The sequence below is a fragment of the Ranitomeya variabilis genome, chromosome 4, assembly GCF_051348905.1.
Source record: "Ranitomeya variabilis isolate aRanVar5 chromosome 4, aRanVar5.hap1, whole genome shotgun sequence".
In the NCBI taxonomy this organism is placed as follows: Eukaryota; Metazoa; Chordata; class Amphibia; order Anura; family Dendrobatidae; genus Ranitomeya; species Ranitomeya variabilis.
The window spans coordinates 705,216,203-705,233,317 of record NC_135235.1 but is presented as its reverse complement, the minus strand read 5'-3'; the positions used below and the strand labels follow the sequence as shown (position 1 = coordinate 705,233,317).

The 17,115-nt window shown below is 45.0% G+C and overlaps 2 protein-coding genes across 4 annotated transcripts in view; both read left to right on the top strand.

Moving 5' to 3' along the window:
- LOC143766477 (uncharacterized) overlaps positions 1-17,115 on the top strand; it is a 511,034-nt gene that overhangs the window by 89,388 nt on the left and 404,531 nt on the right. The window lies entirely within an intron of this gene.
- Positions 1-17,115, top strand: part of LOC143766473 (uncharacterized) — a 175,007-nt gene that overhangs the window by 3,048 nt on the left and 154,844 nt on the right. For 2 of the 3 annotated variants that reach the window (XM_077254187.1, XM_077254185.1), the window contains 4 exons: positions 452-631; positions 715-838; positions 922-1,019; positions 1,218-1,308. In XM_077254187.1, the coding sequence (XP_077110302.1) occupies positions 452-631; positions 715-838; positions 922-1,019; positions 1,218-1,308 (493 nt within the window). The remainder of the gene's footprint in view (positions 1-451; positions 632-714; positions 839-921; positions 1,020-1,217; positions 1,309-17,115) is intronic. The other variant, XM_077254186.1, reaches the window with a different exon arrangement.

Genomic DNA, 17,115 nt, shown 5'->3' with positions numbered 1-17,115 from the left:
ATATAATTGTTTTGCAAGCAAGATATCAAGTGACGTCAGTGGCCAGGCAGCGCTAACTGCGCATGCACAAGGCCTAAAAGGACAGCATGCAGGCGCTGAGACAATTGAATAATGTTGAGGAGGCGGTGCCTAGAGGCAATGAGTGACGACTGTGGTGCGTCTGGATTGGGGGGGGAAAGACCTGCCCCCAGGACTATTTCAAGGTATGAGGGACAAATTTCATAAGCGATTATTTCTGCGGTTACAGCACCAAGAACTAAGAGTCACCTTGTCAGAATGCAGCATTAGTGCTGCACAACGTGGCTCTTTTAGTTACAAATGCCTGGGGGGGTGACAGGTTCCCTTTAAATAATTTTTATTTATAGCAATAAAACTGTTGGACTGAACTCAAGAGGGGAGGAATCTGGAAACGTCTGTAGTGACATTTATTAATGTGTTTCTCCTTAACCAGGATTACACAGTAGTGAAAAAAAATTCTAGTGAGCGCTGTCAGGACCCTGTGTCTGAGGGATGGGGAAGACCCCTGAACCCAATCATGGGACCTTCACCTCACCCACTGATACATGAGGACATCAATGACCAGAGGATCCTAGAACTCACCTACAAGATGATTGAGCTGCTGACTGGAGAGGTGACACTGCTGGGAATGCTGGGACATTATACAGTAACACTATGAAGGGATTGGAGTGATGACTGTATCATTGTATGTGTCAGGTTCCTGTAAGGTGTCAGGATGTCACTGTCTATTTCTCCATGGAGGAGTGGGAGTATTTAGAATTGCACAATAATCTGTATGAGGACGTCATGATGGAGGTTCACCAGCCCCTCACATCACCAGGTAATAGACAGGACTAAATACACACGGCCTATAATTATCTGAATGTAAAGAACAAATTCAGTCCCTGTATGTGTTTCCCCCAGATCTATCCTGTAAGGGGACAACACCAAAGAGATGTCCCCATCCTCTTCTTCCACAGGACTGTAAACAAGAGGATCCCAATGTTCCTCAGGATCATCAGGTAGATGGAGAGAAGGTGTCATGAGATCTCCCCTATGATGTGTAGACGGCTGTGAAGGTCTTGTGCTCAGTCTTGTTTTATCCACCAGTATTATATGTTCTATACTTGTGTAATGAGAACGGTGGAGATGGCAGGATTAGAGCTGATCATAGATGTGACTTCTTCATCTATCTGTGACTTTTACAATATTTATTTCAGGGTGAAGATGTGACCCATATTAATACTACAGAGACATATGTGAGGGGTGATGAGCGGTGTAAAGAGGAGACTCCTACATATGACTACCCAGGTGAGTAGCGACCACTAAATGCAGAGAAGTCACAGATTTTTCTCAGTCACCGGCTGTGGCTGCTTTATCAATGGTGTAGCTCGGACGTGGCACAATCATGTGATCCCCATTTTGCCGGTAGAGCATAACATTCTCCTTCATCCGAAAATGTTAAATGGCATTGTGAAAACTCTTTTGTATAGCGCTTACAACCTGCAGGTGTAAGGCAGCCAGGGTGGTAGTCGTGGCAACGAGCTGTAGTGTTTCCACACCCTGGCGCCCCGCAGATGAAATAGTCCTTTCTTTTGTGTGTGTCTGTGTGTGATGTGTGCAGCAGAGTACTCACTTCAGTTGCTGGAGTTCCCTCGGTCTCTTTCACTCCAGCTTTAGGATTCCAGGCTTTATAAAACACTCCATCGTCACAGTCCTTTTCATACAGTTCAACTTTACTGATAACATGGGCACCCATCACTTTAGCAGCACATTTCACACAAAGCATCATATCTTGCACTTTCCCTTCCTTCTGGGTAGACTCAATTTCCTCTATAACCTCTCCTTCTTCTCTCTGGCAATCCCTGCCATCTCTGTGGACAATCCGTGTCCCTTCCGTACTTCTGCGTCACCAGCTCCCTGTCAATCCCTTATCCGATTCCATCTTGCAAAGATGCCGGGAGTTCCATCCTACTGACTTCCACCCCAGTCGTAGACCCCAGAACCGCCCTGAGGATGATCCTATTGAGCTGATGCCCGACTGTACTATTCTCCAGCCTGGGGCCCCTTATTGCCATCCGCAGCTTTACCCCCATGACCTGTAGCCGTCTCATACACTGCATGGACCCTGCCCTGGACAAGGCTGCCCAGGTGTCTGTCTCTAATCAGGAAGTATCCTGATTATACTTCCCTGCTTCTTGCTATACCTCCCCTTTAGTTAACCCCTGTGCTGCCTACCTCCTGCTCTATTCTATGATATCATCTATCACTACTGTGCTCCCCTCTATTCTATCCCCACTACAGTTCTATACTATCCTATATCCTATTCCAACCCTAACCCTATAAACAGTACACATGGAGTACATTTACATTATGGTATATAAACATTGCATCACCTTACAATATATGAACAGTAATACACAGTGAGGTGCCACATGTAAACGTGCGAACAGAGTCCGGGAGAGAGAAGGCACACGAGGGTCCCCGTCCCCGCTACCTTCTTACACAGGATCCACCTACCCCCAGGGATTAGAACACGCTGACCGTTACCTGCCCAGGTCTGTAGACTTCAAAGCCAAATAACGTACGTAGAATGTGCTGACAAGATATTATGATGGTCCTGTAAGAGAAAGCGGAGGGTAATGATGCTGTTGGCTTCCTAGTACCCTGATATCTTATTGGATGAATCTACCTTCTCTCCCTTCTGTGCTGCTGAATGTGCTCATATGGTCCCTACAAGACCAGGTCCAGTCTTTCTGGCCAAACTTCACTTTTATGATCAACATTAAATGTGCAGTGAGGCCAAGTGTGAATTTCTGTACAATAACAACAGAGTTTCCCTTTCTCCTGACTTTTCAATTTATTTTAAAACCGACTAACGTCAAACAGGATTGTGAAACTACATAAAAAACAGTACCCCTGTGCCATGATATATCTCTAAGCTGTATGTGGCTGTAATATACATTTATTCATGCCTGCAGGAGATGTGTTGGCATGGCTTGTGTCCTGGTTTCATAGATTCACTCCATGTCATAAATTACATTGTTTTCAATCATAAGAAATTCATATTACTGCACAATCTCTCCTGAAATGGGGGCACTAATACTTTCTCTACTCTTCTGGTCAGGACTCAGTAGCTCCAATAGTCCACCATAAATGAATGCAACTCCAGTTTAGTGTTAGAGTTCTCCCCTCGTACATACTTTTTTTGGGGAGATGTAACATTTTTTGTTCTATTTTTTTTTTTTTTTACATGTTCATTCTGGTTGATAGTTTGATTGTGGTAGGATCAGCCTGACTCAGTTAGGTGAGTTTGTAAGTTTGGAACTCCCTGGTATTTTTTTTTTTTAAGTCTCCATTACCTCTTCCAAATGTGCGAGATCTAAATTGAAGATGCCTCAGCTCTGCAGTATTATAAGAAGTTCTCTTTCAATGTCTAATATTTTTTCTTGAAACTCATCTGATAGAAAATATTGGCCCTTACGATAGTTTAGATTGCCAAGAGCCACCGAGCCCCATACTCTAATTACTCCAGAGTTGATAGCACTACTCATATTTTACTGATGGAGACTGTTGAGTTTGAACATTTTGATAGGATAATAGGAAACAAATGGATCTCACAAATTATTTTCCAACGTCTCTTGAATCCAACAATACCCTGTATACGGTTGTACACTACTGTCTGGGCACATGGCAGGGTTAAGAAGGGAAGGGTCGCCATTTAGCTATTTGAATGCATGTCTTGTTGGAATCGATTCCAGACACAATGTATTGGTTACCTGGCAGCTCAAAATATGGCTACCAAAATCAGGCTTGGCACTATCTACTCAACTTTGCAGATCCCAAGGATTGCCTTGCTCAACATTCTTTACATGGATCTGTTCTTACACAGAGATCCCTAGGCTTGGGCCATGGTGTTACCTGCTGTTCTGTGGAGTGAGGTGGGATGACGAATAGTCTAGTAGTTGGGTCAGATCCACGAGGGCAGAGAAAATACAAAATCATAAGCAGCAAGATTAAGGGGTCACAGTAGCTTAACACAGAGAGGACTGATCCAGAGGAGAACAAGGCTGTATCTGGCATCTTCCTGCAATTTGCTTTGAGCTTTAGTAGGGTGGGGTGCTTTCCAATTGGCGAAAGCAGGAAGCAGATTACTCCGGATGGACAGCACACACACCCATAATGCCTGACTGGATGGTGCTACAGTTCACTGCAACCGTAATCTAAGTGGCTGAACAGAGCCTGCACCATCCAGAGCTTCTGGTTCCGATATCTCCTCCATCCCCAGTGCTGCCTGCAGAATGAATGAGGCCATGCCTGGTGACAGAAGTAGAGGTGGCAGGTGCGGATCCCAGGCGAGATGGTACACACCATTTTCACAAGCCTTAATATGACAAAATGCAGAAAACCAGAGCAGTTTAAAACCTCATAAAGTGACTTCATTTTGGAAATGATGATGAGTCGCCCCCAGGGCAGTGGGGTACTCGGTGCAGGGTCCGGTCTCGAGGGGGAATGTCAGTGGCTGCAACCTGGTCCGTGGCCCTGGGCCTCAACGTTAAAGGGGAACGGTCTTGTAAGGTAAAAAATGTTTAAAGCCTTTGTGACGCCAACCGGGGGAGTTCAGTCAATAGTGGGACCAACGCTGCATTAAAGGAGTCCTCTCGGGGATGTTGTGGCAGCACTGATGTTACACTTCCCACAGGTTAAGCGGGGTCCCCAGGGGTCCTAAGATGTAAGGTGTGGATGGTATGTGAATAAAGATAGGACACATTCTTTACCTGGTTTTCTGCAGTTGGCTGGCCACAGTCCAGGGCACCAGGCACGGGTGGTGGTATGGCCCAGCCAGCTCAGAGGCAATGGAGGGTCCCCTTCTCCGGGTGAGGTCCGTGAGCCTTTCCTCTAGCTCCTCTTGAAGATGTAGTTCCTGCTGCCTGAAGTTTCCTACAGTGTCCTTCATTTGCCCCCAGTCCTGGGACAGGTACCTGCACGACGGGCAGCTCTAGCCGTTTTACAGGGACTCTATTAAGCCCCGGGCTCCTTAAGTGCTGCTGCGTCTCAGGCGAGGTGTGGGCCAATTACATACAGTTCCTGGCCCTCCGGTTCTGCTCTGTGTCCTAGAGTTCCACAAAAGCCTCGGGCTCTCGCTACCTGGTTCCTGCTATTCGGCTCTGAGGGTTCCCGGTCACAGTTCCCCTCTGAGCCCTGTTCCTCTCCTTTGCTCCTTTCCTCTCCAGGTGCTCCACATCAACCCTCCAGGTTCTTTCTCCTTTCCCAGAGGCTGCAGCTCCCTCGTGGCTTTCAGACCTCTCTCCTGCTCTGCGTCTCTCCTAGACGTCCGTCCACTTCATTGTTCCTCTCCAATTAACCTAACTCCTCCTCCAGGTCAGGATACATATAGCTGGGGGACGCTCCCCTGAATCCGGGTCTTGAGCTCCCCCTCCTGGCCTGGATTCAGAATTTGTTGCATGTGGGTGCCTTACCTGGTGAAGAGAACTCCCTTGCCTCTGATCATGACATTACCTTCCCCGAAGGAAAAGCAACATCACTGTAGCAACCGGTTACCTGTGGTGCTCCATTAACCTTCAGTGAATTAATCTATAGTCGTGACTATTTTGACTCCACAGCCACTTTCCAAAAATTAGCGCGCAGTGGATGTTGGAGAGTGAAAACTGCGAATATACCATTTTATTACTCACCACATAGTGCCCAGATTGTGCTCCAAGAGACACACACCGTAAATTAAGTGGGTTCTTCTCACAATAATAATGACAACTACATGGGTTCTAATTTTGATTTTGGCACACTGAAAGGCTCAGAAGCGATGGGAAGATTTGACTTTGTGAAAGTGGATATAGATGGATTGGTTTATAAAAGTCATATTGCTATTTGAACATTTCCATTGAAGAAGAACTCGCCACCTCTCGTGGCAGCCTGTTCCACTCATTGATCACCCTCACTGTCAAAAGGTTTTTTTCTAATATCCAATCTGTGTCTCCTCCACTTCAGTTTCATCCCATTGCTTCTAGTCTTTCCTTGTGCAAATGAGAATAAATCAATAAGGCTATTTTTACATACCGTATATACTCGAGTATTAGCCGAGTCACCTAATTTTACCTAAAAAAACTGGGAAACTTATTGACTCGAGTATAAGCCGGGTATGCATTGTCCCCCTCATCCCTATCCTTGTATGCGTGGCTCCTCATCCCTATCCTTGTATGTACGGCCCCATCACTATCCTTCTATGCATGGCTCCTCATCCCTATCCTTGTATGATTGGCCCCATCCCTATCCTTGTATGCACGGCTCCATCCCTATCCTTGTATGCACGGCCCCATCCCTATCCTTGTATGCACGGCTCCATCCCTATCCTTGTATGCACGGCCCCATCCCTATCCTTGTATGCACGGCCCCATCCCTATCCTTGTATGCACGGCCCCATCCCTATCCTTGTATGCACGGCCCCATCCCTATCCTTGTATGCACGGCCCCATCCCTATCCTTGTATGCACGGCCCCATCCCTATCCTTGTATGCACGGCCCCATCCCTATCCTTGTATGCACGGCCCCATCCCTATCCTTGTATGCACGGCTCCATCCCTATCCTTGAATGCATGCCCTCACCCCTATCCTAGTTTGCATGGCTCCATCCCTATCCTTGTATGTATGACCCCAATATTATCCTTGTACGATTGGCCCCCATCAAAAAACATTAAAAAAAATTACACTTACCTTCCTTTGCTCTCTCGCAGCGTCTTGTCTCGATACCAGCAGCTGCTTTATGCTTGTAAGCATTACATGGCAGGGACGTCATGCGCTGCTCACAAGCCGTGCACAGTTTCCGGAATACTCACCGCTCCCAACGCCAGAACTATGTGTGTGGGGCAGTGAATATTAAGTAGCGTGCACAGCGGTAACCGCTAGGCGGTCATGTGTGCCGCTACTTAAGAGAAATTAATATTCAGAATGAATATTCATCTCTGTTAAGTAGCGGCACATGTGACCACCCAGCAGCTGCAGGACTGGCTGCTGCAGTTTACACTGCTATTACAGAGAAATGAATATTCATTGCCAGTGCAGTGAATATTAATTTCTCTTTAGCAGCGGGCACCGGAGTTAGCTGCAGCAGCAGAGTCCTACCTCTGTGACCCGCTGCTCCGCCGCTGCCTCTCCCCCTCTATGTTCTGGACACCTCACTCGAGTATAAGCTGAGGGGGGTGATTTCAGCACAAAAAAAATTGCTGAAAACCTCTACTTATGCTCGAGTATATACATCAACTTTACATTTTTGAACATTTCTAAAACGGTCTGTAAAAATGGTAAGTACAAGGATATTTTCTTAAAAAAATACTTGGTTTTATTCTTGACAGATGACTGTACCTGGAGATCAGAGGGACAGCTGACATCTTCAATTTTAAAATCAGATGATCTTGAGATCTCACAGGATACAATTGAAGTGAATGCCATTACTTCAGATATATTATCATCCCTTCACAGCAAAGATCTGTCATCTGATTCACTACCGACTACTAAGGAAAATCAAAGACCCAAAACAGACATTAAAAAACAAACTGTTCCTAAAGAAAGGAAGTCTTTTTCATGTTCAGAATGTAGGAAATGCTTTAACTGGAAACAGCATCTTGATAAACACCAAAGAACCCACACAGGAGAAAAGCCTTTTTCCTGTTCAGAATGTGGGAAATGTTTTATCCAGAAAGTGAATCTTGATAGCCACCAGAGAAACCACACAGGGGAGAAGCCTTTTTCATGTTCAGAATGTGGGAAATGTTTTATTAAGAAAGGGCATCTTGATTGCCACCGTAGAACTCACACAGGGGAGAAGCCTTTTTCATGTTTAGAATGTGAGAAATGTTTTGTAGAGAAATCACATCTTATTGGACATCAGAGACTCCACACAGGGGAGAAACCTTTTTTCTGTTCAGAATGTGGAAAATGTTTTGTGACTAAATCAAATCTTGTTAGTCACCATAGAATCCACACAGGGGAAAAGCCTTTTTCATGTTCTCATTGTGGGAAATGTTTTAACCGGAAATCGATTCTTGATAAACACCATAGAACTCACACAGGGGAGAAGCCTTTTTCATGTTTAGAATGTAAGAAATGCTTTGTAGCGAAATCACATCTTATCAGACATCAGAGACTCCACACAGGGGAAAAACCTTTTTTCTGTTCAGAATGTGGAAAATGTTTTGTGACAAAATCAAATCTTGTTAGTCACCATAGAATCCACACAGGGGAAAAGCCTTTTTCATGTTCTCATTGTGGGAAATGTTTTAACTGGAAATCGAATCTTGATAAACACCAGAGAACCCACACAGGGCAGAAGCCTTTTCCTGTTCAGAATTTGGAAAACGTTTTGTGAAGAAATCACAACTTGTTAAACATCATAGAATCCACACAGGGGAGAAGCCCCTCCAGCATGGGAGGTGACTATAAAGATTTATATTTTAACCCTTTAACGTTAAATGATGGATAGAGTCCTCCCACATGACCGCGGATCGCCAATGGGTTGGCATGACAACTCGGGGTCAGCAGGAGACCCCTGTGGTTGTCATAGCCATATAGCTATGAGCATCGCCCAGCGGTCGACGCTCATTGCAAGTGAGCATATCTGCTACATAGAGCAGGGCTGTAGCCCTGCTCTATGTTAGCAGAAGCAATCAGACAATTGCAGCTTCTAGTCTCCCATGGGGACTATTGAAGCAAGTAAATAGTAAAAAAAAAAAGGTTTTTAAAAAATATGAAAGTTGAAATCACCCCCTTGCCCCATTAAAAAAAAAAAAAAAATTGAAAAAACAAATATACACATATTTGGGATCACCGTACTCAGAATCGTCCACTCTATCAATATATAAAAAGAATTTATCCAATCAGTAAATGGCGTAGAGAGAAAAAAAATTGAAACGTCCGAATTATGTTTTTTTTGGTCGCTGCAACATTGCAATTAAAATGCATTAACGGGCAATCAAAAGATCTACACCAAAATGGTATCAATAAAAACGTCAGACCGGTGCGCAAAAAAATCAGCCCTCACCTAGCCCCAGGTCTCGAAAAATGGAGACTCTATGGGTCTCGGAAAATGGCAACACTTTTTTCACCACTTAAATAAAAAAAAGAACCTAAAAATGTTTGGTGTCCATAAACTCATAATGACCTGGAGAATCATAATGTCAGGTCAGTTTTAGCATTTAGTGAACATGGTAAAAAAAATCCAAAAAACTGTTGTGGAATTCAACTTTTCTTGCAATTTCACCACATTTGGATTTTTTTCCCCATTTTCCCGTACATGGTATGGTAAAATCAATGGTGCCTTTCAAAAATACAACTTGTCCTGCAAAAAAATAAGCCCTCACATGGCCATATTGATGGAAAAATAAAAAAGCTATGGCTGTGTGAAGAAGGGGAGCAAAAAATGAAAACGCAAAAAACAGAAATAACCCTGGTTCTTAAGGGGTTAAATAGACCAATCGTGAGGAATAAGAATGGGTTGTCCAAGTAGTGGACAACCCTTTTAAACATCAAAAATCCCACACAGATAACAGTCATTATTAGCGATGAGCAAGCACTAAAATACTTGAGTGCTCGATATTTGAGTCAACAGGTCGCATGCTCAGCAGACTTTTCCAGGAAGACTGAAGGGGCAGGAAAATTGCTGAAATTGATGAAAACAGCGCTAAATTGGAATGAGAACAGCATGGGAAGATGGCTGGATGCATCTCTGACTCTCAGGTCGCTTTTGGGATCAATGTTGTCGGAGTATTACGCCACTTTTAAGGAGTGACAACAAAACATCCAAAACCGAAAATAAAATGTATTTTACAAGTAAAAACATTCGTTCTTGTATATAAGGTAATTTAAAAAAGAGAAAAAATAAGCTTCCTTCACCCCTTAGTTTTTACGTGTTTACATGTAGCCTCTTTGCGGCATTTTTACATTTTCTCATTGCTTTCAATGGTGAAAAAAGCATTCACTGTAAATGTAATTTTAACATTTTAGTACCTTATCTGGACATGTGGTGTGTGACATAGTGAGACACATCCTGTTTACTTTATGAAGGGACTCTGAAAATCACAAATCCTATGCGGACAATGCAAGAACTTCCAAAAATTAGAAGGAAGAGGGACTCTGATACACCCTGTATTAGACATAAAGGAGGGTCTCATAAACATTCTTTTAAAATTGTTAGGAAGTGGGACGTCTAGACTCATAAAGTCTATGGACTAAGTGCAATGTCTAGCAAAAATTTAAATGAGGGTGTGACGACACAGCATTTTATTTTAATTAACCAGATGTCTATTTTCAGTAAGCCAGGAGGAATAGACTGTTATCTATATGACGACTTTTGAATTAATGCAATTGTTCTTCAGTTTGTCAAAAACCATACACTGTTGTCATGAGTCTTAAGGTACTGTCACACTCAACGAGAACGACAACGATCCGTGACGTTGCAGCGTCCTGGATAGCGATCTCGTTGTGTTTGACACTCAGCAGCGATCTGGATCCCGCTGTGATATCGCTGGTCGGAGCTAGAAGTCCAGACCTTTAGTCGCTGATCACCCGCTGTCATCGCTGGATCGGCATGTGTGACGCCGATCCAGCGATGTGTTCACTTGTAACCAGGGTAAATATCGGGTTACTGTTATGATCCTAGTGGCAAGGATCGCAAGTCAGACTAGCTAAGTAACTGAACAGACGACTAGCTCTGGGGAAGTGGTAACTAGATTGACCGCAACCTGATCCTATCCGCACACAACTATAGGTAGCCGTGGAACGTTACCTGAAAATCCTAGACTTCTCTTCACGGCCTGAGAAACTGACTATTCCTAGAGGGAAAGAAAGTCCTTACTTGCCTCAGTGAAATGACCCCAAAGATATAGAATAGCCCCCCACAAATATTAACGGTGAGTAAAGGGGAAGGCACAAACGCAGAGATGAAAAAGATTTAGCAAATGAGGCCCGCTAATACTAGATAGCAGAAAATAGGAAGGGAACTGTGCGGTCAATAAAAAACCCTATTCAAAATATCCACGCAGAGATTGCTCGAGCCCCCGCACCAACTAACGGTGCGGGGCAAGCAACTCCGTACCCCAGAGCTTACCAGCAGCAAGAAATCACATATTAGCAAGCTGGACTAAACTCATCATACACAGAAATCATATTGCAGACTGATGAGCAAAAAATATTCAAACAGAACTTAGCTTCTCCTGAAGAGACTGAAAACGAAGATAATCAGGAGTAGACAGAATAGCACTGAATAAATCGACAGCCGGCAACAAGTGGAAGTGAAGCAGAGCTAAATAGGAGCCTCCCTGGTGAATAACGATGCAGCTGATCCAGCCACAGACCCGCAGGATAACAAACAAAGCCACCAGGGGGAGCCCAAAACAAAAGTCACACAATACCACGTGACCACAAGAGGGAGCCTGAAAACAGAGTTCACAACAGTACCCCCCCTTGAGGAGGGGTCACCGAACCCTCATCAACAGCCCCCAGGGCGATCAGGGTGAGCCACATGGAAGGCACGAACCAAATCGGCCGCATGAACATCAGAGGCGACAACCCAGGAATTATCCTCCTGACCATAGCCCTTCCACTTAACCAAATACTGAAGCCTCCGTCTAGAAATACGAGAATCCAAGATCTTCTCCACCATGTATTCCAATTCTCCCTCAACCAGCACAAGGGCAGGAGGCTCAACCGAAGGAACCACAGGCACCACATACCTCCGCAACAACGACCGATGGAACACATTATGAATAGCAAACGATGCTGGGAGGTCCAAACGAAATGACACAGGGTTAAGGACTTCCAAAATCTTATAAGGACCGATAAACCGAGGCTTAAACTTAGGAGAGGAGACCTTCATAGGAACAAAGCGAGAAGACAACCACACCAAGTCCCCAACGCGAAGTCGGGGACCCACACAGCGACGGCAGTTGGCAAAGCTCTGAGCCTTCTCTTGTGACAGCTTCAAATTGTCCACCACATGATTCCAAATCTGATGCAATCTATCCACCACAACATCCACTCCAGGACAGTCAGAAGGCTCCACCTGACACGAGGAAAAACGAGGATGAAACCCCGAATTACAAAAAAAAGGCGAAACCAAAGTAGCAGAACTAGCCCGATTATTAAGGGCAAACTCGGCCAAGGGCAAAAAAGTCACCCAGTCGTCCTGATCAGCAGAAACAAAACATCTTAAATAGGTTTCCAAGGTCTGATTAGTTCGCTCGGTTTGGCCATTTGTCTGAAGATGGAAAGCCGACGAAAAAGACAAATCAATGCCCATCTTAACACAAAAGGTCCGCCAAAATCTAGACACAAACTGGGATCCCCTGTCGGAAACAATATTTTCAGGGATCCCGTGCAAACGAACCACATTTTGAAAAAACAGAGGAACCAACTCGGAGGAGGAAGGCAACTTAGGCAAGGGCACCAAATGGACCATCTTAGAAAAACGATCACACACCACCCAGATGACAGACATTCTCTGAGAGACAGGGAGATCTGAACTAAAATCCATGGAAATGTGCGTCCAAGGCCTCTTCGGGACAGGCAAAGGTAACAACAAACCACTGGCACGAGAACAGCAAGGCTTAGCCCGAGCACAAATTCCACAAGACTGCACAAAGGAACGCACATCCCGCGACAAGGAAGGCCACCAAAAGGACCTGGCCACCAAATCTCTGGTACCAAATATTCCAGGATGGCCCGCCAAGACCGAAGAATGAACCTCGGAAATAACTGCTGGTCCATCTATCCGGGACAAACAGTCTCTCCGGTGGACAACGGTCAGGTCTATCCGCCTGAAACTCCTGCAGCACTTGTCGCAAATCTGGGGAGATGGCAGACAAAATCACCCCTTCTCTGAGGATACCAACCGGCTCTGAATCTCCAGGAGAGTCAGGCACAAAACTCCTAGAAAGAGCATCAGCCTTCACATTCTTCGAACCAGGCAGGTACGAGACCACGAAATCAAAACGAGAGAAAAACAACGACCAACGAGCCTGTCTAGGATTCAGCCGCTTGGCCGACTCAAGATAAATCAGATTCTTGTGATCAGTCAAGACCACCACACGATGCTTAGCTCCCTCGAGTGTTGTGGATTCTGTTTGTGGGCTCCCTCTGGTGGTTACTGCTGGTACTGGGTGACTTTGGTGGGTTGCGGCCTTTGGTTTCCACCTGTCCATCAGAGGCTGGGTGTTTCCTATTTTACCTGGCCTTTCTGTCATTCCCTTGCCGGCTATCAATGTATTCAGATGTGCTCTGTTTTGTTCCTGCCTACCTGCTCCTAGATCTTTCAGGATAAGCTAAGTGCTGATTTTCAGTTGTTTGGTTTTTTTGTCCAGCTTGCTTATTATGTCTCTATGCTAGCTGGTAGCTCTAGTGGACTGAGGTTCTCCCCATGTGCCATGAGTTGGCACATGGGTTCTTGTAATCTCAGGATGGTTTTTTGATTAGGGTTTTTTGCTGACCGCTCAGACCCCTTTTGTATCGTTCTGCTTTCTAGTTTACAGCGGGCCTCAATTTGCTAAACCTATATATATCATCTCTATGTGTGTGCCTTCCTCTCATTTCACCGTCAATACATGTGGGGGGCAACTATACCTTTTTGGGGTTCATCCCTCTGGAGGCAAGTGAGGTCTTTATTTTCTCTGCAGTACTAGTTAGCTCTTAGGCTGGTGCGTGGCGTCTAGAACCAACGTAGGCACGCTCCCTGGCTATCTCTAGTTGCGTTTGTCAGGCGTAGGGCAGCGGTCAGCCCAGGTTCCATCACCCTAGAGCTCGTCCGTTATATATTTGTACCTTGCTTGTCCTGTGCTATCCCTAGCCATTGGGATTCATGACACTCGAGCCAATGTCGCCTCTCCTCAAATGCCCACTTCATAGCCAACAACTCCCGATTACCAACATCATAATTCCGCTCGGCAGGTGAAAACTTTCTTGAAAAGAAAGCACATGGCTTCATCACAGAGCCATCAGAGCTTCTCTGCGACAAAACAGCCCCCGCTCCAATCTCAGAAGCATCAACCTCGACCTGGAAAGGAAGGGAGACATCTGGCTGACATAAGACCGGAGCTGAAGAAAACCGGCGCTTCAGCTCACAAAAGGCCTCCACAGCCGCAGGAGACCAATTAGTAACATCAGAACCCTTCTTGGTCAAATCCGTCAACGGCTTAACAACACCAGAAAAATTAGCGATGAAGCGACGGTAAAAATTAGCAAAACCCAAGAACTTCTGAAGACTCTTAACAGATGTAGGCTGCGTCCAGTCATGAATAGCCTGAACCTTGACTGGGTCCATCTCAATAGTAGAAGGAGAAAAAATGAAACCCAAAAGAGAAACCTTCTGGACTCCAAAAAGACATTTTGAGCCCTTCACAAATAAAGCATTGGCACGCAGGACCTGAAACACCATCCTGACCTGCTTAACATGGGACTCCCAATCATCCGAAAAAAACAGAATATCATCCAGATACACAATCATAAATTTATCCAGATATTCGCGGAAGATGTCGTGCATAAAGGACTGAAAGACAGAAGGAGCGTTAGAAAGTCCAAAAGGCATCACCAAGTACTCAAAATGGCCTTCGGGCGTATTAAATGCAGTTTTCCATTCATCACCCTGCTTAATACGCACAAGGTTATACGCACCCTGAAGATCTCTCTTGGTGAACCAACTAGACCCCTTAATGCGAGCAAACAGATCATATAACAATGGCAAAGGATACTGAAACGTGACCGTGATTTTATTTAGAATTCGATAATCAATACAAGGTCTCAGGGAACCATCCTTCTTAGCCACAAAAAAGAACCCCGCACCAAGAGGGGAGGAGGAGGGGCGAATAAGTCCTTTCTCCAAAGACTCCTTTATATAACTCCGCATAGCAGCATGCTCCGGCACTGACAAATTGAAAAGTCGTCCCTTAGGAAACTTACTACCAGGAATCAAATTTATAGCACAATCACAATCCCTATGAGGAGGTAGAGAACGGAGTTTGGGCTCATCAAATACATCCTGGTAGTCTGACAAAAATGCAGGGACCTCAGAAGGAGTGGATGAAGCAATTGACACCACAGGAGCGTCGCCATGAATTCCCTGACAACCCCAACTTGACACAGACATTGCTTTCCAATCCAGGACTGGATTATGAGTCTGCAACCATTGCAGACCCAACACGACAACATCATGCAAATTATGCAGTACAAGAAAGCGAATCACCTCCTGATGAACAGGAGTCATGCACATGGTCACTTGTGTCCAGTACTGAGGTTTATTCGTAGCCAATGGTGTAGCATCAATTCCCCTTAGTGGAATAGGGAATTTTAAAGGCTCCAAAACAAAACCACAGCGCCTGGCAAATGACAAATCCATCAGACTCAGGGCAGCACCTGAATCTACAAAAGCCATAACCGGGTAAGATGACAGGGAACAAATCAGGGTAACAGACAAAATGAACTTAGGCTGTAAAGTACCGATGGTGACAGATTTATCAACGTTTTTTATGCGCTTAGAGCATGCTGAGATAACATGAGCTGAGTCACCACAGTAAAAGCACAACTCATTTTGCCGTCTATAATTTTGCCGTTCACTTCTGGTCAGAATTCTATCACATTGCATAGACTCAGGTGTCTGTTCAGATGACACCGCCAAATGGTGCGCAGGTTTGCGCTCCCGCAAACGCCGATCAATCTGAATGGCCAGAGTCATTGACTCATTCAGACCTGCAGGCGTAGGGAACCCCACCATGACATTCTTAATGGCTTCAGAAAGACCTTTTCTGAAATTTGCAGCCAGGGCACACTCATTCCATTGAGTAAGCACCGACCATTTCCGAAATTTCTGGCAGTACACCTCTGCTTCATCTTGCCCCTGAGAGAGGGCCAACAATGCTTTTTCAGCCTGGTTCTCCAGATTAGGTTCCTCATAGAGCAATCCAAGGGCCAGAAAAAACGCATCCACACTGAGCAATGCAGGATCCCCTGGAGCCAATGCGAAAGCCCAATCTTGAGGGTCGCCACGCAAGAAAGAAATAACAATTTTAACTTGCTGAACGGAATCACCAGAGGAACGAGGTTTCAAAGAAAGAAACAATTTGCAATTGTTCTTAAAATTCAGGAACCTAGATCTATCTCCAGAAAACAACTCCGGAATAGGTATTCTAGGCTCTGACATAGGACTGTGCACAACAAAATCCTGAATACTTTGTACCCTTGCAGCAAGATGATCTACACTGGAGGCCAAACTCTGAATATCCATATCAGCAGCTGAACTCAGAGCCACACCAAGATTAAGAGGAGGAGAGAAACTAGACACACAGCAGCTAGACACACGGCAGCAAAAAAAAAAAATTTCAAGGTTTCTTTTCTCCTGCTTCTGCCATGCAATTAACACTTTACTGGCCGGCTGTACTGTTATGATCCTAGTGGCAAGGATCGCAAGTCAGACTAGCTAAGTAACTGAACAGACGACTAGCTCTGGGGAAGTGGTAACTAGATTGACCGCAACCTGATCCTATCCGCACACAACTATAGGTAGCCGTGGAACGTTACCTGAAAATCCTAGATATCTCTTCACGGCCTGAGAAACTGACTATTCCTAGAGGGAAAGAAAGTCCTCACTTGCCTCAGTGAAATGACCCCAAAGATATAGAATAGCCCCCCACAAATATTAACGGTGAGTAAAGGGGAAGGCACAAACGCAGAGATGAAATAGATTTAGCAAATGAGGCCCGCTAACACTAGATAGCAGAAAATAGAAAGGGAACTGTGCGGTCAATAAAAAACCCTATTCAAAATATCCACGCAGAGATTGCTTGAGCCCCCGCACCAACTAACGGTGCGGGGGAAGCAACTCCGTACCCCAGAGCTTACCAGCAGCAAGAAATCACATATTAGCAAGCTGGACTAAACTCATAATACACAGAAATCATATTGCAGACTGATGAGCAAAAAATATTCAAACAGAACTTAGCTTCTCTTGAAGAGACTGAAAACGAAGATAATCAGGAGTAGACAGAATAGCACTGAATATATCGACAGCCGGCAACAAGTGGAAGTGAAGCAGAGCTAAATAGGAGCCTCCCTGGTGAATAACGA